Genomic DNA, 26,097 nt, shown 5'->3' with positions numbered 1-26,097 from the left:
AACTTCCGTTCACTCACCACCAGAGGTCACTCGCTCACCACTGACTCTTGCACTACACTAACTGTTGCAGGTCACCCCGGACTGCAATTCCCATCATCCGTTGCACTGATGACACACAGCTGATTCCCATCACAAGCCTTACTTAAACCATGGACCTCCTTAGTCAGATCACAGAGTATTGTTTAGCGTTTATCACTGCGTTAGCTGATAGCTACTTTACAGAGCCTGCTCTAGTTTTCATAGTCTAGTCATACCCTGCGTCCCAATGTGCATACTATCCACCCTGTCTGCCCTAAATAGTATTGAACATTACTAATATCACATAGAATTTAGGATGGATAGTATGCACATTGGGACGCGGGCATAGTCTTGCCTTGCCTGTTTTCCTGGTTCCTGATTCTTGCCAGGTATCTTGGATTAACCCTTTGCTTGCTGTTTCGGACTGTGATTGCTCCTCACCTGGATTTATGCTCACGTTTACGGATTACTCCTTTTGTCAAGCCCTCTGGATTACGTTTGCTGTCGTCTGACTCAAGCCTGTCTAGGATTGCTCTTTTGTCTTGCCTGTGCCATACCTGTTTGCTGATGTTTGACCCTGCCTGTGTTTGACTATGTTTCTAAATAAAAGCTTGCACATGGATCCGTACGCCTCACGTCTCGTCGGCTCCGTTACACAAATACTAAGAAATGTAAAATGATGTTAATTTTATCAGTTCAGCTTTTTACTTAAATTGTTATGCTGATAATTTGTGGTCATTTGGCCTCCACTGTATACATAACAGAACATACCTCTTGTTTGCGGTCCTCTCCATGTCTCTGAAACTGCCAGTAAATAAGGGCACGCTGGGATTTAGGACTGCACTCCAGAAAAGAGCTGCTGTTTTCAACCCCGTACACTGTCTTATCCAGCAAACCCCTCTCTCCGTCTGCCTCTTCTGCTCAAATAGACAGAAAACAACAGAGAAAGAAGTGAGAAATCTTGATTCTGAGACAGATAGACAGACAAGGCATCCCGCAGTGAGAACACAAACTGATAGTTCAGACCATATGCTATCAACACAAGTGAAGTCACACCCAGCATGTCTATATCACACAGCTGTGTGTCTCTCAGCATGTTTCAGGTCTATAGGGATCCAAGGCCAAGAGAGACCAAAAAAAGAAATCACTTGTTGTGTTAAGCGGCATCTATTCCTCAGTCTTTCATTTTCCTCTGCCAGCCTTTTAAGTCTGAACTATGAAACGTCAGAGCGCAGTGCTGTGGGTTAGCGATGCCACTGTAATGAGGTGTGTCCGACACAGGAAATCTGTGTGTGGTCTCCATGAATGTGATCACACGATGTACACTACGGTTTGTGGTCAGTAAGATTTTTTTTTTTTTTTTTTTTTAAAGGACACTTTTTAACATTGATAATAATAAGAAATGCACCAAATCAGCATATAAGAATGATTTTTTAAGGATCATGTGAAACTGAAGACTGGAGTTATGATGCTGAAAATTCAGCTTTGCATCACAGGAATAAATTAACCGTTTAAATATATTCAAATTGTATTATTATTTCACAATATTACTGAAGGAGCATGACAGACTTCAAAAACATCTTACAGACCCAAAGCCTTTGAACGGTAGTGTACAGTATATCTACATGGACGTGTGTAAGTGCATGTTCTGGAGCCTGTATTTTTGCAACAGCTGTGAAACAGTTTCTCAGCAGTTAAATATGTCATTAACATAGCGGAATGACCTTTTTAGGCTGTGTTTCATTTCAGAAGCTTTAATTAAACACTAACCTGGCATGTACGGCATGTATGCAGAGCTTTCATTAAAACACTGTTATGAACAGTTGCAATTATCTCTTTGGTTTTAAAATTTAGTTTCCCCGCACATCCTGAATTTTATTTTACGAAGAGACGTTGAGGGAAGTGTGAAACTCTGACTGCTTTCTTGCTAGTATGTTATCACGCTTAACATAAAGTCAAGTAGTAAGATCTGCAAGTTGGCTCAACATCATTCTTGGTCTTGGAGAAACCATTTCTTCTGTTTTTAGTGCTAGGTTAGAATTAGGGCTAAGACTGTTTGATACAAATGCTGTTCCAAAACTAATAAATGATGTTGGGAAGGTGTTATGCATGGTTGGCAACTAGAAGGTTGTTGGTTCGAGCCCCACAAGAAGCGAGACATGAGCCATCACCATTGCAAGCTGGTTAAGCAAGATACTAAATCAGGAGGATTGTTCCTGTTATGGGTGACTCTGGAATAAAATATTTGCTAAATTACTACCTAATTAACTTACGCTATGATTCAAAAGTTTGGGATTGGTAATTTTTTAGGATTCTTATGTTCACCAAGGCTGTATTTATTTGATTAAAAATACAGCGAAAAAACATTTATATGAATCTGTTCATCTTCAGTGTAATCTCTGTTCCCAAGGAGTTTTAGGCACGTTTTTGCATTTTTTTTTTTTTTTGGGAGTGCCCCTCTCTCGAACCTTTTTGTACAGCTCTCACAGGACCTATCATATTTGTTGGGTACTAAGATATGTTTGACTCCATGCCATTTTTTTGTCATGAATGATTTTTGGGACTTCACCTTGTCCCTCCAACAAAGATGTTTACTGTTAACTGCTCTCGCAGCAGCAAAAAAATTGCTAATCAGTCGTTGGAATCCTTCTCACACAATGGACAGATGAACCTGGACTGTGTATTTGTTGGACATTATTTCGATGGAACGCTCAACTTCTCGTACACATGGATCTAATGTGAAAACTGTAAATTCATGGCATTCAGCTTTTAATATTTTAATGTCATCTTTTCTAAAATCTTTGTAAAAATAATTTTTATTTGTTTATTTTATTTTATAATTTTATTTTATTTTATAATTTTATTTTATTTTATTTTAAGGGGGTTGGGGTGGGTTCTAAATTTGTACAGCTGCTTTTTGTTTTATATTGCTGTTCCCTGAAGAAAAAAAATAATGGTAACACTTTACAATAAGGTTCATTAGTTAACAACATTAGTAAACATGAACTAAGAATGAACAATACTTCTACAGCATTTATTCATCTTAGTTAATGTTAATTTTAGCATTTACTAATGCATTATTAAAATCACAAGTTGTGTTTGTTATCATTAGTTAATGCACTGTGAACTAACATGAATAAACAATGAACAACTGTATTGTCATTAACTAACATTAACAAAGTGTAATAAATACTGTAATAAATGCATTGTTCATTGTTTGTTCATGTTAGTTAATACATTAACCAATGTTAACAAATGACACCTTATTGTAAAGTGTTACCAAAATATTCAATAAACAGTTGTTAAAAAAAATGAAAATCTTGAAATACAGCGAAACCAGCTATATTATGAAATATTATTACAAATTAAAATACTTGTTTTCTATTTCAATATATTTTAAAATGTATTTTATTCCTGCAATGGCAAAGCCACATTTTCAGCAAACATTATTCCAGTCTTGAGTGTAATATGTTGATTTGGTGTTCAAGAAACATTACTTCTTATTATCACTGTTGAAAACAGTTGTGCAGCTTAATATGTTTGTGGAAACCATCATGATATTTTCTTTTCCCCAGGACTCTTCGATGAATAAAAAGTTATTTTGAAATCAATTATTTGAAATAAGAATCTTCATTATAAATGTCTTTACTGTCACTTCTGATAAATTTAATGCATCCTTTTTTATTTTGTTAAATGTCCAAACATTTGAATAGTAGTATATATCAGTCTAGACATCAAGTAAAGACCTGGTGGAAAGTTTGGGACTCTATAGATACAGAGTTGTAATCATTAACACACAGTAACAAGTGTGTTTCTGCACATAGTAAATATGTTTTCCGCCAGTAATACCGTGATGCTGTAGATCTGAACACTGAGTCAGAGGGTCTCCGTTCCTTATATCCTGACGCCTCGTTCTCCTGCGAACGTACAACACACATAGCAGAAAATTAGAAAGGGCAGGTGAGCGTGAGCACACTGAAACTCACATATCCACTCCTACACACATCTGTCTCACAGAAAAGCTCTCACTATATTATGCTCAAAGTACATCAAACACAGCTCCACATGAGCATACGCGTGTCTGAAATGGAACCCGTTTCAGCTCTGGGCTGTTTAGTCTCTAACCTTTATGAAAAGACGTATCATGCAACATATGTCCTGAGACATCTCGTCCAGAATGTACCTTTGAGGCAACTCCGTAATGCTGGCAATATGTGAGGCCTTTTCAGCAGCAGTAGCACACAAAGAACCTCTCTGAGAACCTTGTCCACAAACATATTACTTGCTACAGGAACATGACATTTACTGTAAATGTGAGATCTGACCTGTTCTTGTTTTGGAAATTGAAGATGAAGCATTAAGAAGGGGTATGTTTGCTTTTGACGGCCCGAAGGAGATAAGTTTAAACAGTGAAAACGACAGTGGTGCTCTTAAGTGCTACAAAGGACAGCGGGGAAATCCAATGAAATTATGATGGACACTTCAAATAAGGTCAAGAACTCAAAGATGAAATGACAGCATTGTGTAAAGTTCTTTCAAAACTTCTAATGTTCTAATATAATAGTAAAACTGATGTTAAAGGGATAGTTCACCTAAAAATGAAAATCTTTTTCAATCAGCTCATGGTGTTGCAAAACTGTGACTTTCTTTCATTTGAGGAATACAACAAGAGATACAGCAAGTATTACCAGGGACTGTCAAGCAGAGTTGTTGTTCACTAAATTGTTGACTAAACCAATTTAAACTAAAACTAATAAATAAATGTTTTTGCTATTTAAAATAAAGCTGAGATAGAATAAAATAAATGTAAATAAAATATTTAAAGTTTTATATGTAAAATTTAAACAACTTAAACAAATTTTGTCTTGACAACTAACTGAAATAAAGTTCAAGTGAAGAAATAAAATTAATAAAATAACAAATAAATTGAAATAAAAATCAAACTAAATAGAAATATTAAAAACTAATTCAAATAAACATAAAACTGCTTTGTGAAGCTGACAGATATTGAAGTCAGCATTTGTTGTTAATAAAAAAATAAAAAAATAAAAAATGGCTTCAGAAGACTTAGAATGTGGTGCAGAAGTATTTATTTATTTGGTACTTTTTATGACTTTTGTCAGTCCTAGCCAATATATGTATTTATTATGTACAGAAAAGAGCAGCTTAGACATTCTACTAAACATCTATTTTTTGTTCCATAGAAGAAAGATCATACAGGTTTGTAATAATATGTGGTTAAGTAAATGGTGACAATTTTCATTTAAGTGTTTATTTTTGTGTCAACTACCGGTTTTGTTATTGTTAACTAAAAGTTTGGAAAAAATGTTTTTGTTAATTTAAAGCTGAAATAAAATAAAATATTAGATTTAAACAAAACATAAAAATTAGCAAATAAAAATAAATTAAAGCTCAGTAGAAACATTAAAATGACAAAGTATATGACAAAATTAGTAAAACTAAAATTAAAATGTAAACTGAAAATATAAAAAATAAAAGGGTTTTTGATATACAGGTTTTGAAAAAATATGTAGCTAAGAACATTTTCTTTTCTGCGCTAATTTTTGTGTCATCTACCAGTTTCGTTACTGTTAACTAAAGGTATGAAAAATTGTTTTTGTTAATTTGCAGCTGAAATATTAGATGTAAACAAAACTTTTTGTAAAAAAAAAAAAAATGAAAATGAAAAACACAGTTCATAGAGCATCTTCTTCATCTTAGGTCAACTTCACAGTGTTTCTGCGTTTCTCATCGTACCTCTTAGCAGTTGGAAAGTATCGGGAACATTGTGAGCCGTCCCAGGCGCAGTAAGGATCACGTGCCAGACAGCACTCAGCGCAGGCCTTCCCGTACACGTCACAGCGATGCAGCGGCATCTGAGAAACCCCAATGGTGGATCCAAGATAGAGCTGTTGCTGTAAAGATAGAGATTGAGACTTCCTTAAAACAATGATGGCAAAGTTTTGATGGTCTGTGCTGGTGTGATTGCTGAGAATATACTGGAACTTTCTCGGGGCTTGCACACAGCTGTTTAATTATATATCCCTTCAGATAACCTCTCAGTGTCTGCTTGATTATTCACACCATCTAAAGGAGAGCTCACGCTGCAGTCCTGAGTGTAAAACCAGCTGGTGTGTGTGTGTGACAGTGTGTGTGTATGTGTGGCCTCTAATGGCAGTACCTCATGTTGCCGTGTTGTGTGAGTGACTGTGACAGCAGCCCCTGCTCTACGTAATGTAGCTTGAGGCCAAGCAATGTGTGTGTGTAACCCAGCCTGAGTGTGAGAACTGTGCTGGGTTTTTCGGTACAAGATAAATCTGGCTGGTCTATATCACCTCTGTCAACAAAATGTAGTGCGGCATGACAATTTCCCCACAAAATGCCCAATGCTAACTTGGCTGACCAGTTCACTCTTTTTTAAAAACCTCATATGCTACGCTAGTTGTGCACTTACAGAGATCGCATATTAGACTTACTGGGTCTTGTTGTGAGCGACTGGTTTCACACAAAAATAATGATTCATTAACAAGTTTGCAAGTTTAAATTTAGGATAATATTTAGGATCAACTCAAGCTACATGTCTGCAAAAATCCCAGACTTGTGGTTAAAATAAAATTATTTTATTGTAACTTTTATTTCTATATTTATATTAGCATTCAAACTTTTGGGGTTGGTAAGATTTTTTTTTTTTTTTTATGTTTTTGAAAGACTTTATGTTCACCAAGCATGCAATTATTGTAATTGTAATTATTATTTATTGATCAAAAATACAGTAAAAACAGTAATATTGTGAAATTTAAAATAACTGTTTTCTATTTCAGTATTTTTTAATTGTAATCCATTGTTGTAATGGCAAAACTAAATTTTCAGGTAACACTTTATTTCGATAGTCCACTTTAGACATTCTACTAACAGTAAGTAACTTTGCAAATACAAGTCATTAGAGTATTAGTAGACTGTCTGCTTAATATCTTCTAACACTATATTTTGATGGGTCCACAACATACAACATAATGAGTATGAGAAACTTTGTAAGTATATGTCAACTTATTCTACTAACCCTAAACCTACCCTGCTGAGAGTTAGTAGACATGTAGTTGAAAATGAATGAGAATTAGCTGACATGTAGTTGGCATGTAGTTACAAAGTTACTTATAGTTAGTAGAATGTCTAAAGTAGACCATCAAAATAAAGTGTAACCAATCTTCATTACTCCAGCTATTACTCCAGTCTACAGTGTCACATGCACCTTCAGAAATCATATTCATTATGAATAATCAATTTTAATATGTTGATTTGGTGCTCAAAATATTTATTATCATTAACAGTTGTGCTGAATAATTTGGATTAATCGATGTATAAGAAAAACAAATGTACACGTTATGAATTTCTGTCCACTTGTACAAAAGTATAAGTGAATAAGACCTATTGTGATCTAGTATTAGGCCTATTTTGCTCCTTTAAATTCACTCTTTTCCCTGCACTTCAACAAACCAATTATGTTCCTCAGACTTGCTTAATGGAATTATCTTCAGTACTGCCACTTATTTGAATTGCTTTCACCATCTTTATTGCATTAAGAGATCAGTTGTTTGCAGTTCTAATAATACCAACCTGCTTTGTGGAGAGTTCCATTGCAGTAATAGCTGTTGGTTCCTGTAAAAAATAAATAAGTGTTTTTAATGCTTTAAATTGTCTATCACCAGAATATTACAAAATATTTCTTAGTATGAAAAAGGGAAAATAATACAGTATAAAAATAGTGCCTTTGGGGTGTTTTAGTGGAAAAATGCTACAGCATAGAATGCAAAGTACTAGTAGATAGAAATAATATCCTGATGATGAACCAATTAGAAATAACTCAGTATAATAAACTCTGTAAACCCACTCTGAACACAGTCATCTCTTCCAACAGGACTTCTTCAAGATCATGCCATGTTCCTCTGGGGATAGAAACCACCTTAAGAACTGTGCCCATGTCTACAGCAGAAAAATAACATAATTAACTTGAGTTTTACATACATTATATGATTTAAAACAATCACAGAAATCAAATGATTTAAAAACTTTATTCTACTCACCAGTGCCAATAAACATGACATCATACTGTCCATCCTCTGCCTCCACCCTGTCCACCACTATCTGTGTGAACTGATAGTCAACATCGGTTTTGATTATGATTGGACGGTTGTTGATGGGGAACACTGGGTTGAACATGGCCGGATGGCTTCTGGCAAACGTGATAACGTCGTCAGGAAAGTCCTTTGTTGATTCAAAACCATCAAACGTTTTGCTGGGGCACTGTCAACAGCCAGAAGAGCATGTGTTCAAATCCAAGCAGGCAAGTCACTTTCATTTGAAAAATAAAATGTACAAAGGCATCAGCACTGATTGCCCGTCTTACTGTGCCAGGTCTTGGATATGGCACTCTACCCAAAAACGGTACCCATTGGTAGTTGGGTCCATCTCGGTGGGCATAGGGGCCCAGAAACACCCTCCTGATATCCGCCATACTGTACATACACACCGCTGAGCCCTTAAAGATATTACTGTAAACCCGAGAAACAGCAATTATGAGTTTTTTTGACAGCTTTGCCTTCAGGGACTTAAGACACAATTATCAAGGTCTGAATACAAAAAGACAGAATAAGCATTCAGGCTTAGTGGGAAAAGGGAATTTGGTGTAAATTGGATGTTTTAATACCTGGATGTTGTAAATACAGCATAGATAATAGGGTTTTTGGGATCCTTGGAGCTCATGAGAAAAACATCCTCTGAAAACGATCAAAAGTTTTGTTTAGTGAGTGGTCAACCAAATATGCCAAAGAGAGATGTACAGCAAAATATGAAGGTTTGTCATAGCATGGAGTCACTTACGTAGTTCATCAAAGTGTGTGTCGATGCCGTTCAGGCCAGGAACGGAGCAGATTAAACGGGCCTTCAGGAAGGTGGTCCATTTGTTCACCAAACTCCTGTGGCCTCCAAAATCATTCTGTCAGGGACAAATTAAAACGTACTTGTATCATTTTACTTAATGTTTACTTCAGACAAGCCGATATGTAAGAGAATATAATTTGCCCCAAATTTGAACATTTTTTGAAGAAGGGCATTATGTCATTCAGAATTGAACAGAGAATCCCTTTTAAATTCCATTTGAATTGAGGTATAAAACAGAAAATATAATTGAAATGCAAATTTGAAATTCAAGGAAGTTAAATTAGTAAACTCAAAGAAATTCTTATAACAAAGAAAAATTCACAGAAAAGGTCCTCTTCAATTCATCTTATGTATTTTAAAGTGACATCTGAATTTGAAAGTTGAAAAAGGTCGTTTAAAAAGTTTAAATATTTATGGACTATAGTGTGGATGAACATTTCACTTCCCAGAATACCATCTTTATGTATTTTGCCAAATATATCTGTCGAATTGATTTGAACTAAAATTCAGTACATTTTTGTGGGGCATGGCCAATTCAAATTTAATTGTCAATAGAGACAATTCAGTTTAAGGGATTATTCATTTCCAGAGCAAAAACAAAATCTTCATTCCTATTAAAATGTGATTAAAGGATCATGGATAGAACTTTTTATTTTATAATGTAAAAATTTCACTTAAAAAAAAAACTAAATTTACAAATAAAAGGCTATTTTCTAAACCCTATGTCTCTTTTAAGACACTTTTCAAACTTTTTACAACAGCTGCTGAGATAACTAATTGTGAAAAGAGACATATTCACATCGATGAAAATAAACAGCCAGTCTTGCGCTAATGTATTAATTTCCATTGCGTAATAACGTAATAAATCAAAATGAGTCATTTTGGCAGCTTGGTTTCAATAAAAGCTGTTTTTAGACTAACAAGGAAGTTTTGAGTTCTGAAACATGCAGTGTTTTTATAGTACAATGACCTTTAACATGTCAAAAGATCGAGGAAAAGAAGATTTTTCAATTCATGACCCCTTTAAAGTAGATGCACTACAACATAAAAGTCCCCAAAACAATAACTCCAGTCATCTTTAGCACAGACATCATTTATTTATAGAATGATTATTGATGATTCATTCATTTTAAAGAGTATATACTTTACACACACATGTCTACAATCTTGTTTTACGTAAAAACCTGGCAGTCGGCATGTGAAACACATGAGCAATATAAACAATCTCCTTTACTGTGGATTGATGAGCTCTAATTAGCAGGGCTGGAAAATGTGTTGCATAAACTAAACATACACTGCATAATAAGACAATTGTCTGCGTTGGTGAAGGTAGGATTCCAGTCATACCGGAATACCGAGCGAGCTGTAATTGAGAACACCTTTCTACCACTTCAAACTGTAGACTCGCACTTGAGCTGAGCGTGTCTGCCAAAGTCTCACATTTTCTCCACAGAGCAGTCTTTGTTCTCTCGGCTGATGGCTCCTGTGACATTTTAGGCATCTCTTAAGTTCCACGGTGGGGGGTGAGAGCAAGGCCACAAAACAGAGGTGAAGCCAAATGCAAAAACACTGGCTGAGCCATCCACCTACCTATCGTCACCATGAGGTGTTTGTATGCATTACGGTGATACCGTCAATTTGCCAAGATATCAACTAAGTCCGAGATTTCAATACAGCATCATCAGATTGGAAAAATATTGGCAAAATATGCTTATGGCGACATTTTTGCTAAATTATATTACATAGTTTCTTGCAGGTTTTACGACACTTTCAAAGTGAAATGTACAGTGTGTGGCATGTTAGGTTTTATCGATAGTGCTAACAAAAGCAAACATGAGGTATAATCGCATTTGCTAAAGCAACCATTTCATTTTAGCTCACTTCTAAGACTTTTATCTCTATTGGCATGATACATGTTTCACAAGATTCATACCTAAGCGCTTTGCAGTGCAAGTGCAATGCTGTACCAGGTGTGCTACCGAGCAAGTTTACTACATCAGAAAGCCATACAACTGGAGTTGGTTATGTGAACTTCAAAATGCATTAGTTTACAAATGGTAAAAGTGTTGAGGATGGAGTTTTGCAAAAATATAGGCAGAGGCATATTTTTTTCAGTGATCCTAGGTTGGATCTGGGGCAAAGCTGAAACATAACTGATAACTCCAGTTTTCTGAGCTATAAAATGAGCTTAAGTGTGTGTGGCCTAGCCTGTGGAGTCATGTATTTGTGGTCGTTTGGTGTATGTATGTGTGAAGTGTATCTGTACCTTGCACAGCTGTCCGATTCTGGCGTGTGTGGCTTTGCTGATTTGCTCTCCATCAATGGCGTTCTCTCTGAAGAACAAATAGATCTTGTCGTCCTCAGGGTTGTCACTCTCTGGGATGAGATGCACACTGATAAATCTGGGGTCTGGAAGGACAACAAACAAAAGATTAACACAAAAAAATAAAAATACATAATACAAAAAAAAAAAACAGTGTGGACCAATAAATTTAACAGAAAGAGTACTGACAGTTTTAGATTTCATGTTAAGCTTCATTGTTCATATCGTTGAATGGGTCTGACCCTCAAATTTACATGTGTGTGTGTGTGTGTCTTAGTGACATGTTAAGTGTGCATAGGCTCTATTTACGGTAGTGTGGGCCCCAGCTCTTCACAGCCTGTTTTTCATGGTTATTCAGAGTTATTGCTGTATTCACAGAGGTCCATGTGCCACATCACAAACATCTCACATGACATTATTGTGGCACCAGCTCACATTGACCTACACAGTCACCTGACCACATCTACACACACACAGACACGTGCATGTACACACACACACACACACACACACTCCTATGACGCAAAACTTGTTCACTGGAGCCAAAGGCATTCATTTAATCTTTAATTGTTACTTTGGTTAACAAAAAAAAGAAAGAAGTATGAGGAAATTACGCTTTTTGGTGTTTACTATATAATCCTAATTCCATCAGATGTCTACTGACACTGTGAGGTGATGACATTTGATAACTTTTAAGTTTCAGACAGAGATCAAAAATCCAGTTCTTCTGGTTAAGGAGTTCTCTGTTTCTCTCTCACACATATAACTGCCTGTTTCAACAGAATACAAAATTTAATTAAATTATTAAATTTTAGAATGAGAAGTAAAGTTGGAAATAAGTAACAACATTATGTTGGAGAAAAAGTCACGTTGTGAGAAATAAATTCACAATTTTTAATTTTATAATATTTACAATATTTATATTCCAACAAATATTGTTCTTTTGAACTTTCTATTCAAAGAATCCTGAAGAAAAAAAAAGTATCTTCTTAAAATATTAAGCAGCACAACTGTTTTCAACAATGGCTGCTAAATGAAGTAACGGCTGCTAAAAATTCTGCTTTGCTTCACAGGAATATATTACATTTAAAATATAGTAAAATAGAAAACTGTTAAACTGTAATAAAGTTGCATAAATTACTGTTTTAACTGCATTTTTCAAATAATTGCAGTGGTGAACATAGGAAATGTAAAAAATCTTAGACACTTTTGAATGGTAGTGTCTATGTACATAGTATTTTTATTTGTCTGCATTAATTTAAAATATATACAAAGCTGTGTGTAAATATGTGTTTGTGTCTCACCATTGAGCCATCTGGAGTCGTGCTGCTCCGTTCTGATTGGATGGTGCTTGCCTAACGTTCGGAAAATGGCAAAGTCCCGGCCCATGAAGTCAGCTGATGTCCCAGCATAAAGTTCCCCATCTGATGATCAAAAACACTAATTAAAACTCATACTTAGGATAGTTGATGTGAGTTCAATATGGATGGCAAGAATGAAATGTCAGGAGACAGGAGGAACTAGTTCAGTCTGGGTTTTGTACTTTAATAACGGCTCAGGTGAAGGCTCAAAGAGGTGAGGACAGTCAACACTCGCAGGCAATTTCACGCTCAAGGATGGCGTGAGAGAACGGGACTGTGTGTGTGTGTGTGTGTGTGTGTGTGATGAGTGACCTTTAATCTGAGATGAGAGATTTAACAGTAGAACGCTCTGCAGGTAAAGCACAAAACCAGAGGTACAGTCTGCACTGGTCATCCTCGAAGAGAGAGCATTAATCAAGGGTGTTGAATTTCCATTCAGAACACATGAACCAGAGCAAAACACACTCCGGATTATGCACTGCCACACACCAAATACACAAACACAAACCTGTATTATTTTTCTCTAACTACACTCTTAAAAATAAAGGCGCTTAAAAGGTTCTTCACAGCGATGCCATAAAATAACCATTTTTCTTACCTTTTTATAATCTGAAGAACCTTCTTTCGCCACAAAGAAACTTTTGTGAAACAGAAAGGTTCTTCAGATGTTAAAAGAGTGGGTAATGGATCTAGTCATGTGAATTTACACCACCATGTAAAAATGTGAAATCAAGAAAATGAATTAATAAAAAAAAAAAAAAAAATGAGTTTATATAAAATACATCTACCTGTACAAACTTTTTGAGACCCTTAAAATTAAATTTTGACTTCTAGGATTACAATGAAGTTAAGTGTTAACCAGAAAATCAGTCGTTCATATTCAGCATCACTCACCGATCAGCATGGAAGCAGTCAGCAGTTTGGGGTCATAGGGACTCTTTCCACGGCCATTCTCAAAACTTGATGACCCTAGCCGAAAGATGTTGTCCTGGATAGAAACGTGCACAAAATTAATCTCTGTGCAAATGACAATCCACAATGAAACATTTATCAAATTTCCGTCAGATTTCAGAAAATTTTAGCATAATTTTTAGGTCTGGTCAAAGTGACCAAAGCTCCTAAATAATCAAAAGTGACATAATTTGATAAAACAGAACCACTAATAAACCGTGAAAGAATAACTGATGTGGGATGGATTTACCTCTGGGCGTTTGCCCACTTCCACATAAGCACAGACGGGATGGAAGGCTCCTGTTCCACACACATACAAGTGCGTCTGATTAAACGGCTGCAGAACCTTTATGAAGTTTGAGCACTCCTTCTGCAGAGAGAGAGAACAAATCAACATCAATCAATGATCATAAAAATGGCATTTATATTGATGTAGCCAATATTTTACCAACAGAAACTTCCAAAACAACAACAGAAACTTCCAACTTCCAAAACAACACTTTGAACATGACAGAGAGAAAAGCAAACTAAATATGTGGTGTATCTACATTTCTTGATTCACAGTGGTCACTACGTTCTTAAATAAATAAACACATGCCATCTGTGTCAACAAATGCCGACAGACGCAGCTTATCACCTACACACACACACACACACACACACACACACATACAGTGGCCCAAGAAAGTACTTGGACACTTAGGACACACTTAATGTATGAATGTCAGCAGCAAATCAGCATATTACAATTTCTGAAGGATCATGTGACACTGAAGACTGGAGTAATGATGCTGAAAATTTCGTTTGCATTACAGGAATAAATTACATTTTAAAATGAATTCATATTCTGTATATATATATATATATAATTGTAGTAATATTTTACAATATTAGTGCTTTACTGTATTTATGATCAAATTAAAAAATAGAAATATTATTGACATTTGAACAGTAGTGAAGATGGATGACGTTTTTGTTTACTTTGTTTTCCAAAGTAGTCTTATATTTGGACCCCACCAGACAAGCTACACACATTTTCTAAAAATGTAAAAATTAAATTAAATTAAATTATATATTGCAGTTTAAAAAAAAAAAATTATTATTATTATTATAAATGTTGAAAACGATAAAGTAACATTAAATTATAATAAATAAATATATTAAAATAAATAATTATATATTTTTGGAATCAGTCTGATAACAACGAGTTTTTTTTTGTTTGTTTGTTGTGGGGTTTTTTTGAGTAATGATGCTTTCATATCACAGGAAAATTCAGCTTTGATATCACAGGAATGACTACTTTTTAAAATGTATTCTATATTTTATTTTATATATTACTGTTTTATTGTATTTATAATCAAACTTTACTTTTTTTATTGATGCCAAACTTTTGAACAGTAGTGAAGATGGATGAAGTATTTGTTTACTTTCTGGTTTTCAATACTTAGTGAAACACAGTTATTGTGGTGACCTAAACCTGTGATTAGGACACCTGTGTGCACTTGAGGGGAACTGACTTCATACATTCACTAATAATTACCTTCATATTATCACCTTCAATATTATAGGAGTTCACTCATAGGTTTATGTTGCTTGACAATAAGTGTTTGATGTCCTTAGATTGTCATGCTGTAATCTGTGGACTAACCCAATAATTTCATGTTCTTTAATATTGCGTAATTCCTTTGTTTATGTCAGTTCTGTGTTCATCAAACTCCTGCAGCAGAATTCCACACACAGCGGCACAGCTGACCAACACACTCCCACAAAGCGCTTTATTAAAATGAAAATATTACAACAGCTGGAGTTGTTTTTCAGCAGGGTGTTTAGTGCATTAACAGGGAAATCCTGTTATGGGCGTCCATAGCTCCCCAGTGGCCTGTACTCTCAGGGTTAGTGTGTGTGTATGTTATTGGTATTTGTCAGCTCCACTATAGCATCTGAGCAGGGATTTTGCCTATGGAAATTTGCATGCGTGTGATCAGAAGCTCCTCAGTTTTGTTAAAGCCACGTGTCTGAGCAAGTCTCATCTAGAACGGACTGAAGTGACTCATCTGATGTGGAAAAGCTTTATAAAAAAGTATGACAAAGTATAATATGTGACTCAAAGATTTGGCTTTTTCTACACCATCAATATTGACTGACTGACACTTTAGTTTAGCTATATTTCTCCAACCTCCTATCCCAACTTAATATACTTCAACAATTATATGTAACTCATTTGTATGGTGATTTCTCCCAGCAACCAGCAAACATTTGTTAATTGGATAACTCAGACTTAATTTAAACTGACATGTTTCTGCACACACCTTCATCAAAACAAAAATGCATGGTTTTAATTAAAGTTTAAGCTCTCCACTCAATGTTGGTTCACCTTCTTAACAGTGTTTTTGTTTTTTGTTTTTTAACTTCTATACACATTGTTTGATAGTGAAATTGCACAGTAACCAATAGGAAAACAGCATTTAAAAGATTTTAAAAAGTTGCTTTGTCCATGCTATTGGTTTTGACCAAGCCTTATCTAAAATAAAATGAAATAATTGTTTTAAAATGACAATGTTTCATGCTAAATTTAATTATTTCTAAGTCTACAAATGCATTTTATATGCATATATATATATATAAAAAAAATGTTATAAGTGCAAATTTTTTGTTAAAGTTATTTATTGCAAAATCCACAGATGAATTCAAACACTTCTAATTAAACACTTGTCTAATTTGACCTAACATGCAGCACCACCACCAACACAAATGCATGTTTTTGTGAAGACTTCTGGTTCATAAGCATTGATCTCACTCTCTTTTTGTTTCTTACAAATTGCGGCTGAGATCCTTCAACGGGACCAGCAGTTTTCTTCATTGGCTCTCAAAAGGGCCCTAAATTGACATAGTCCCACTTACTTCAAACAAGCTTGAGTCAACCTCTCTTTGAGCAGAACAAGCCTCAGTCAATATGTCTCTTTTCACCAGCACCCCTCTCTTCACATAAAAGCCATCTTTCAGTGAGCACCCTGCCATTCATCGAAACCATGTTTACATCAAAATCTCACACAATGCATGTTATTGCAATTCAAATAAGTGCCATTGAAACCCAACCAACCTTATAGTTTCTTTATGATGCTAACAGCGCAGAGGGCTGCTTTCTATGGCTCTATATGTTCAAGGCAGCGCCTCGGGCAGGATCTGAGATGGAATTTATGAGAGCAAATGGCAGACCAGCCTGGAAAGTGTTTACACACCGTTATCCCACAATTCAGTGATTTGGTTTTTATTCATTCTTCCACTGACATCTGCTGAACTGATTTTCTGAGAGAAACCTTCAACTTTGTTTGTAAAAGCAAAAGACAGATGACAGACAAGCTCAGCTCAGCTTTACCTTCTCAGAATGAGCGGTTCTTGTCAAAAGCAAACCAATCATGTCTTGATTTTGGATCTATCTCAAATATTACATTTACTTTCAATAAAAGACATATATAATGGGGGTGTTGCTCTTTTAAAAGCTGTCATACTAAGCAAACAATCACCATGCTGAAAAGTGTGGGGTCAGTAAGATTTTTTACTGTGTTCTTGCTCACCAAGGCTGCATTTATTTGATTAAAAATTAAGTAAAATATTATGACATATTATTACAATTTAAAATAACTGTTTTCCATTTTAAAGAATTTTAAAATGTAATTTATTCTTGTGATGCAAAGCTGAATTTTCTGCATCATTACCCCAGTCTTCAAAGTCACACGATCCTTCAGAAATCATTCTAATGTGCTGCTCAAGTAACATTTCTTTTTATTATCAATGTTAAAAATTCAGTAAAACATTAGGTTAGATAAACGCCCTGTTCACAGCTACAGATTTTTGTGTAATCATTTATATAGTTTCAACTTGCCGATCTAATTATAAAGTTATAGCACGCATACATATACTACAAAGCGAGCCAAATGAGAGATGAAGCAGAGAGAAGTGGAACAGTGCAGACAAACAAGCAGTTCACAGCATCAGTGAGGTCTATCCGATAGATCTCAGGGTTGTGGAGAGGACAGAAGAGAGAGGATGGGAAAAAAAAATACAAAGTGAAACAGAAGCACTTACCTGGACGTCCTTCCCAGCCCACTTGCATTCATCTCGTCGAGAAGGTGAAGGAGGCCAGGATATCTACCGGTCAGAGAGAGAGAGAGAGAAAGTTAAAGGAGAAAGAATACTGGGAAATCTTTTGTTGGAAGCTTCTTGTTGTCTATTAACCTTTAGAGACCCACTGTAGCAACCTACTTGTTTTGAGCAAGTAAATAAATATTACATATTTTCCCACTTAATATTGGTTAAAACTACAAAAACAGCAGTAATTCACCCTAAAATATACCATAGTTTATCAGGACAATATTACAGTTTGAATCTCCCAGCACACATCACATTAAGGTCACTGATGCATTGATAAACATTTTGGATAAAATTTAGCAATCTACAAAAAGTATTTGAACTGTAATACTATATCATATGTTAATTAATTTCACAATTTATTACAACATGTTTAGTCATTAAAAAAGGGGGGGGGGGGGAATGCACTTAATCACACAAGAGAATCCTTTGGTAAAATAATAACAAATAATTCTTATTATTAACCATGTTAAAAACTGCTTTTTTTTTCTATTTTAATTTTTTGGAAATGATTTCCTCAGGACTCTTTGACGAAAAAAAAAACAAAAAAAAAACAGCATTTATTTGAAGTAGAAATATATTGTAACATTATACATCTGTAATATTATAAATATCTTACTGTCACGTTTGACCGATGTAATGCATCCTTGCTAAATAAAAGTATTAATTTAAGAAATAAAGATCATTTGTTTATCCCAATTTCTAGTTTGTTAAACCATATGTACTTCGTAAAACAAAATTTCACCCCATAATGGTAAACATGCATAATCATCTGAATTTTTATAACCACTGACTTCCTAAAAATATGCCTGTCCCGAAGCTCCAACATATATTCCATTCTCTTAACACAAATCTGTATACATCAATATTAGCTATAGCATTAGCCCGAGTCTAGACACAACTTTCCAGATGTGCTGTGTAAATCCTAGGAATCATGCAAGAGGCCTTTGGTGGAAAGAGTAATGGAATTGTATTATTAATGGGAAGAACGAGGTTTCTGTGGGATTGCTGTCACAGCGAGCTCCGTTCTCCCTGTGTCTGGAGAGAGTTCAGTGTGCTGTAATGGAGCTCCTGTCTGATGGCTGTGAACGTGTGAAACTGCACACTGATCAGATAAGCGCTGAGTGAAATTGTGTTTCTGTGTTTCCAAGGGAGAGAAAGACACAGAGTACAGAACTGAATATTCACTCTTGGAAGTTGGCATGAAGGAAGAAAGTTTTCTTTGGTAGCGGACCACGGTACATGTTGCCCTCATTAGACCTCTGTTATAAAAGTGCCATAGTATATGTCACTATTCCTGACAATAACTGAATTAGTTGACCCCCTTTTTGTTTCATAATGGGACAAAATGGCCAATGGAAAATAAAACTCTTTCAGCTCAGGTATATATTGAGAACATGTTCTGTTTTAACAGCTTCTTACAATATAAGTAAGATAGCTGACTAAAGTCAATTCTTCAGGATAAATTATATATATCCTGTGCTTCCTCATACGGTAACATTTATATTACCTTTGTTCTGTGAAGGTTATGTTTATAAAGTTGTATATAGGCTAAAGTGGGCTGTGGTTTTGCCCTGGCGCCGTTTGTCTGTACTTTGCTACGTTTATTTTGTTCATTATTTATCCAGGTGAATGGATAGCAGCTCTCAGCCAGACTCTATGTGATCAGTATGACAGCTTTGCCCTGAAATATTCATACTCTTTTCGCTGGAAACAGATCCCCCTGTGTGCTGATGTGGTCATGTTTGTGTGTATAAGACTGAGAGAGAGAGAACAAGAGAATAAGAGAGAGAGCGAAAGAAAGAGAGAGATACTATGTATCTTTAAGTAGCAAGTACAGCTATTTTATATATAACTTTTATGTATAATAAAGCATGTACAATTTCTCATTATGCTATATTACCAAATATTGGATTCAATCTTTTTATCAACTTGTTTTCTGTCGATTATGGCAGGTTTTGTATTTCTCATTTAAACGGATTGATTGTAGGCCCCGTTGATCTGAAAGTATACACATCAGTAATGGGGTAAATATTGCTAAAATGATCCACATTTTCACTCAAAAACTGAGGCGCAAAAGCTCAGATCAATGAGACCAACTATTATCAGTTCCAAAAAGAAATACAAAACCTGTGCTAACTGAAAGAAAACAAGCTGACAAAAAGATTGAATCTGAGATTTGGTGATAATATAGCATAATGAAAGATTTTAAAGGCTAGCCATTTTTGACTGGGAACACCGAATTGGAATTGTAAGGATTTTAAGCACAAGGTATTTTAAGTATTTTAGCTTTAATTTGTTCGCTGTAGTGTTTAAAGCGGACGAAATTTGAGACACACCATCCCTGATAGGATTTAGCGTGCTGACAGTTTTAACATGCTAACTGTGACATGAAATCATGTCATGACAGCTACCAAAACACCCTTTCCAAGACAATTACTGTCAGACTTCTTTAGATTCTGTGAGAAATATTCTGGTTATCCGTCTGTTTGTCAAGTGTCTGATAGATCTAATTATGCATGGATTGCCTGCAACCAAGTAGTCGAGTAGTCATTCAGACAACTTACCCTAAAACTAGCAACTCTACATTGATTTCATTTGAATGATGTCCCATGTGCAAATGCTGACCATCTAAATTGGTTAATGTTATCCTGATTGTTTTAATAGGTGTTCTAACACCCTCTTCTTACCAGTTGCATGTCCAGATTGATGTCCACCAAGTTGAAGGATAGCACATGGTCTTTGGTCCCCACAAACAGCCGACCTCTCTCCTCGTCCAATAAAAAGTTGTGATAGGCAGAGCTGTTGGCCAATCCGTTGAAAGTGAGCAGGTTGTTGGATTCCAACATTTCTGTGGGAAAAAAGTGAATATAGTATATTGGATTTATTGGGTCTCCTACAAACTTCAAAAGCAAAAGCTGACAGAAACATTAACACCCATATGCTGAGCTTTTAAATATGGTCTACAATACGTAAAACTTGATGCTTTCTGACCTCATCCTCATTTTTTAGGGTTATATGGTTGAGAGGGAGACAGATAGATGGACCTTGGCTCTGACAGCGAACAGCTCAGCAGCAGGGACGGCAGCTCTGCTCTAGTGTGTGTGAGACGTGTGACTGTGGTTTGGCTAAAAGACAGCTGGGAAAGCTGGCGGTGCTCATGGATACACATAGATATTTGCTTGTGGATTTTGCTTTTGTTCCTTATGTAGTTTATTATCTACACAGCAAAGAGCTGAATAAAACCAAGCCAACAAGAGTAAACAAGAGTAATCTACATAAATTAGTTTCAGGTAGCTTCAAAATATTTGCTATTGGGATTTCTTATTTGATTTGTTTGTTGTGGGAATAGCTTAACCAAAAGTGACATTTCTGTCTTCATTTACTCGCGCTCAAATTCACTCAACAGTGACTGACAAGCCACAAGAAAGCACAGTAAAAGTATCAAGTCTTCAGAAGACATGCAGTAGCTTTCTGTGAAGAACAGACTGGAATTTGAGTTATCTTCACATTCAAATTTGAAAATGTGCATGCAGAGATGATATCTGAGGGCTACGGTGGATTTTCAGTGAATAATGACTGACAACTTGGGTTTGTTCCTCAAACAAACCTATCATATTGCTTCAGACGACTGAGAATAAAGTGCATGAGTTGTATGGAACATTCATTTTTTGGCTATCATGTCCTTTTTGGAGGACTTGTCATGCATTCGCTGCATGGAAAAACAGGCCTTCAAAAGGCACACATTTGTACCTCATTTACTCCAAAAGAGTGCATATTAGTAGCTTAAAAGTGCATATTACTTGGATGGCTCATATTCGTGCCTGCACAGCCCCAGTCACAGCTCTGGTACCTTTTTTTCCCCGAGAGTTTACATCTGTTAACGGATATTCGTTGCAATAAAGTAAGTCATACAGGTGTGGAACATGTATGAGGGTGGGTAAAAGATGATAGAATCTGTTTAAGTCAAAAAACAAAACAACAAAAAAAAAAAATCAAAAGTTTTGTCAGAGTCAGCATCTAGCAGTCAACACGCATACCTAACTGTGGGTCTTTGTCTATCATTATATATAACTCTTAAGTTTGTTCTGTTAGTTGGTGTGTGGTGTAAAGCCACGTTAAAGAAAACAGAAAATGTGCGACAGCACCAGCAAGCTGTAATTACTGCATTTGTTCTTAAGGGAAGTAAGATTTTCCCTGCCGTCACACTTAAATTGCTCTCCAGAGGGACATTAATAGCAGTTGAGAAATATGGAAGTATTTGGACAATTATTGTAACCTATGAGTGTGTGTGTGTGTTAGGTTTTAGGTTGTATAAGGTTAAGGCAAAAAGGGCAGCAGATGAATCACACACAGTGTGGGATAGAATCATCCACAATTTTAAGATCTAAAAAATGTTTTTAAGCCTGTTGCTTACCTACCAAAAATTGCAAATTAATTAATTAATTAATTAAAAGCACGTTATACACACACACACACACACACACACACACACACACACACATATAAACAAGTGAATGAAAGAATTAATTAAGGAATACTTAATACTTAATGTTTTAAAGCAATTTTGCATCATGTAAATCTTCTTAACAACACACTCACACACTTATAATGAGTTTCTATGTCAGAACGGGTTTTCAAAGGGCCTAAGGGGAAAAAGAGGAAGAACGGGCGAGAGGAAAGAGTGAAAGAGGAAAGTGTGAGAAAGGAAAGACAAAACCTGTGGAGTGCCACGGAGGAGAAGAGAAGACCAGAATGAAAAAAGGTTAAGACTAAGGTTGAGATGACTTAAAAGAGGTCAGCTAGAGAAGAGGAGAAAGAGAGAACGAGAGTGAATCTCTCACTTGGGTTTGCAGTGGCTGTGGTGTTTCCATTTGGCACCATGACTCAAAAAAACTCTCAGAATGCCTTTTATACACTCAGACACACTCAAAACACCATGGAATTCATCTCACCATCACTTCAATGTGAACGCTCATGAACACACAGGCTTTTTTGAAGACAAAACTATGTCTGTTCCAATAAAAACTATTCAGAAAGCTATAACCCTTTTCATTTAAGCCAAAACCTCACGAAAAATCACAAAGTTTTTCCACTATATCTGTACTCACTATGGGGGGAAAAAAATCTGTGGAAATGGTTTAAAGGGTTAGTTCACCCCAAAATGAAAATTCTGTCATTAATTACTCAGCCTCATGTTGTTCCAAACCCGTAAGACCTTCGTTCATCTTCGGAACACAAATTAAGATATTTTTGATGAAATCGGAGAGCTATCTGACCCTCCATAGACAGCAACACAACTTAAATGTTCCCAGGTCCAGAAACGTAGTAAATACATCGGTAAAACAGTCCATGTGACATCAGTGGCTCAACTTCAGTTTTGCGAAGCTACGGGAATACTTTTTTTTTTTATTTTTGCGCAAAGAAAACAAAAATAACAATTTACTCAACCATTCTTCTCCCCCGAGTTACGTCGTCCACCATTGTGGAGAGTACCTCAGAACGTATTTCACGTAATCAACGTTGTTTACGTAATCTGCGTATTAAGCATTGTTTACGCTTAGGGGAAAGCGTGCATATGCGTTGTGATACTCTCTAAAATGTCGGACGATGTAACTCGGGGGAGAAGAATGGTTGAGTAAATTATGTTATTTTTGTTTTCTTTGCGCAAAAAAAAAAAAAAAAGGTATTTTCGTAGCGTCGCAAAACTTAAGTTGAGCCACTGATATCACATGGACTGTTTTACCGATGTATTTACTACGTTTCTGGACCTGGGAACATTTCAGTTGTGTTGCTGTCTATGGAGGGTCAGAGAGCTCTCCGATTTCATCAAAAACATCTTAATTTGTGTTCCGAAGATGAACGAAGGACTTACGGGTTTGGAACGACATGAGGGTGAGTAATTAATGACAGAATTTTCATTTTGGGGTGAACTAACCCTTTAAACATGGTAAAATGTGTAAAACAGAGCAGTATTATTCACAACTGAAAGCCTTGTCAAATAAGCAAAACTGTCAACAAAATGAGTGCATTATAAAGGGTTGTTAAAGGGTCTAATGCATTATAATTATTCATAATGTGCATTGTAATACATTATGTCTTGTCGTAAATAATTATAACAGAATTTAAAATGCAGTGTGTAACAATGTAAGGTGCACTATAAGGCATAATTAATGCATTAAAATTACTTTTATAATGCATTATAGATATAAAGGCTTTAAGTAAAGTGTTACCAAGATATGTATATAATATATTTATATTGTACAATATTTGCTTGTTTTAAGTCAATATATTAATTATTTTGTTTCAAAATCATTGAACATAACAGCCTATCAAAGCAATGCATTTTGTAATGTTAACAGCGTATAGGACTTTTGTGGAGTGTTTTACGTATATTTCACAGGATATGTCTGTTACTGTGAGGAAATGAATGGTACAAAGTGCAATGAGCGTTTCCTTTGAGCTTTATGTCATAGAAACATCTGTTGAATTATGTCATTGCTGCTGTCATACTCTCTCCTTTCTCATTTTCACCCTTTTTAGATGTGCTTTATGCTCACTTCTGCTTCTGATGGTGTAAACATGTGACTATGTGCGTTTGGAGGTTTTGCATGAGTGTGTAACATCAACTGACACAGGCGTCTCATCGAATTGTCAAGGGTCTGCTTGCGTAATGCACTTGTGCTGAGAAGAGGTCTAATTAAAATATTCACACATATACAGCAGTCAAACACACAAACACTCTCTTAAACTGCAAAATGACTCCATCTACCATCACAAACACTCACTTTAGAGAGGAAATTAACTGCACTTGATTACTGTCGAATTTTGAAAAGCATTGCATTTGAACAAATAGTCTGTGTACAGTATGTACAAATGTGTGAATGTTCTAAAACATTGTGACTTTGTTGTAATTGTGCCATCATCGTCAAATCAGTCATCAAGTTTTTCTCTGTTAAATAGTTGAATACAAAGCATGATGTAATGTTTAGGGTTTTTTTAACGCCTCTGTTATGATCCTGACGGTTGCCAGGGCATTTCAAACTCATAAATCAGATATCACAGATAGAATATCATGCAATTAGTACATCATTCTGCTCATTGTGCATGTCTTTGAGTGTGTGATCAGACTGAAGTGTGAGAAGTGCATTTAATTGGGTTAGGTTATAAAATACCTTCTGTGAACATTACGTTTTCAACCTGGGGCAATAAAACCTGATCTTGTGTAAAATGTGAATATGAGATTTAAGATCTAACTGCCTAGTAAAACAGTGAAAAGTGCTTTTTTAAATCAGTAATACCCATTACACACAGTCATGATAAAAACTCTGATATAAAGATTCAAAAAGTGACTGCTCTTGGCAGGTTTCACTTCGAATACAACTAGCGACAGTTGCTGTGAGAATCAATAGTGCATGAGCTGTAATTATCATATAGCCCAGAGTTATTTATCTATTAAAGATTACCTGAGAACACCCTGAGGAACAGGTTCTCAGAATGAAGGATTTGAGCTGCAAAGACAAAGACAAGGAACACCAAACGGGTTTAAAGTTCAATCTACAAGGATGCAACTAAATATTTAAGATTGTGAGGATCAAATGTAAAACTTTCGATCACTGAAATCACATTTCAGAAACATTTCAGTTCCAGGGTAAATTTGTGAACTACTGAGTGTATTGTTTACAAAGTCTACAAAGAAATCTGCAGATGTGTTATTGGAAATTGCTGTGATTTGGAAAGAGATCATTTTTGATACCCGAGTCACCAAATTGAGATGATTAGTAATCTTTCAACATATTGGAAAAGAGACCAGTTGCAGTAGTTAAGAGAAAACAGCACTTGCTAAATGATAGCATGCTAACTTCACCAGACAAAATAAAAATACAAAAAAAGCATAAATGTTATCTCTATGCTTTATATACACTCTTTCAAAGGTTTTCAGTTTTTTATTAACCAATTAATGTTTTTATTTAGTAAAGTTGCATTAAATGTATTAAAATTGACAAGGACACTTATAATGCTACAAAAGATTTCAAAGGCAACTTTATATTCATCAAAAAATCCTGAAAAATGTACCAAACTAAAATATTAAGCAGCACAACTGTTTGCAACCATCGGTAATAATTAAAAATGTTGCTTGAGCAGCAAATCAGCAAAGGATCATGTGACAATGAAAATTCAGCTTTGTCATCACATGAATAAATTAAATTTTAAAATATATTAAAACAGAAAGCAGCTATTTAAAATTGTAATAATATTTTACAATGTTACTGTTTTTTTACTGTATTTCAGATCAAATAAATGCAGCTTTGGTGAGCACAATCGACTTCATAAGAGACTTCTTTAAAAAAAAAAAAA

The 26,097-nt window shown here is 35.4% G+C and overlaps 1 protein-coding gene across 2 annotated transcripts in view; it reads right to left on the bottom strand.

The window, feature by feature from the left end:
* The window catches only part of sema3ab (sema domain, immunoglobulin domain (Ig), short basic domain, secreted, (semaphorin) 3Ab), a 50,938-nt gene that overhangs the window by 3,589 nt on the left and 21,252 nt on the right, over positions 1-26,097 (bottom strand). For both annotated transcript variants that reach the window (XM_058751676.1, XM_058751677.1), the window contains exons 3-17: positions 20,430-20,590; positions 17,677-17,739; positions 13,841-13,960; positions 13,534-13,627; positions 12,583-12,702; positions 11,222-11,364; positions 8,896-9,010; positions 8,723-8,792; positions 8,423-8,567; positions 8,100-8,319; positions 7,907-7,998; positions 7,633-7,674; positions 5,776-5,933; positions 3,868-3,935; positions 790-935 (exon numbers count right to left, since the gene is read on the bottom strand). In XM_058751676.1, coding sequence (XP_058607659.1) covers positions 790-935; positions 3,868-3,935; positions 5,776-5,933; positions 7,633-7,674; positions 7,907-7,998; positions 8,100-8,319; positions 8,423-8,567; positions 8,723-8,792; positions 8,896-9,010; positions 11,222-11,364; positions 12,583-12,702; positions 13,534-13,627; positions 13,841-13,960; positions 17,677-17,739; positions 20,430-20,590 — 1,757 coding nt within the window. The remainder of the gene's footprint in view (positions 1-789; positions 936-3,867; positions 3,936-5,775; positions 5,934-7,632; positions 7,675-7,906; positions 7,999-8,099; positions 8,320-8,422; positions 8,568-8,722; positions 8,793-8,895; positions 9,011-11,221; positions 11,365-12,582; positions 12,703-13,533; positions 13,628-13,840; positions 13,961-17,676; positions 17,740-20,429; positions 20,591-26,097) is intronic.

The sequence above is a fragment of the Onychostoma macrolepis genome, chromosome 18 (assembly GCF_012432095.1).
Source record: "Onychostoma macrolepis isolate SWU-2019 chromosome 18, ASM1243209v1, whole genome shotgun sequence".
NCBI classification, from domain to species: Eukaryota; Metazoa; Chordata; class Actinopteri; order Cypriniformes; family Cyprinidae; genus Onychostoma; species Onychostoma macrolepis.
Note: the sequence above shows the minus strand (reverse complement) of the source record. Positions and strands in the feature narration are given on the sequence as shown.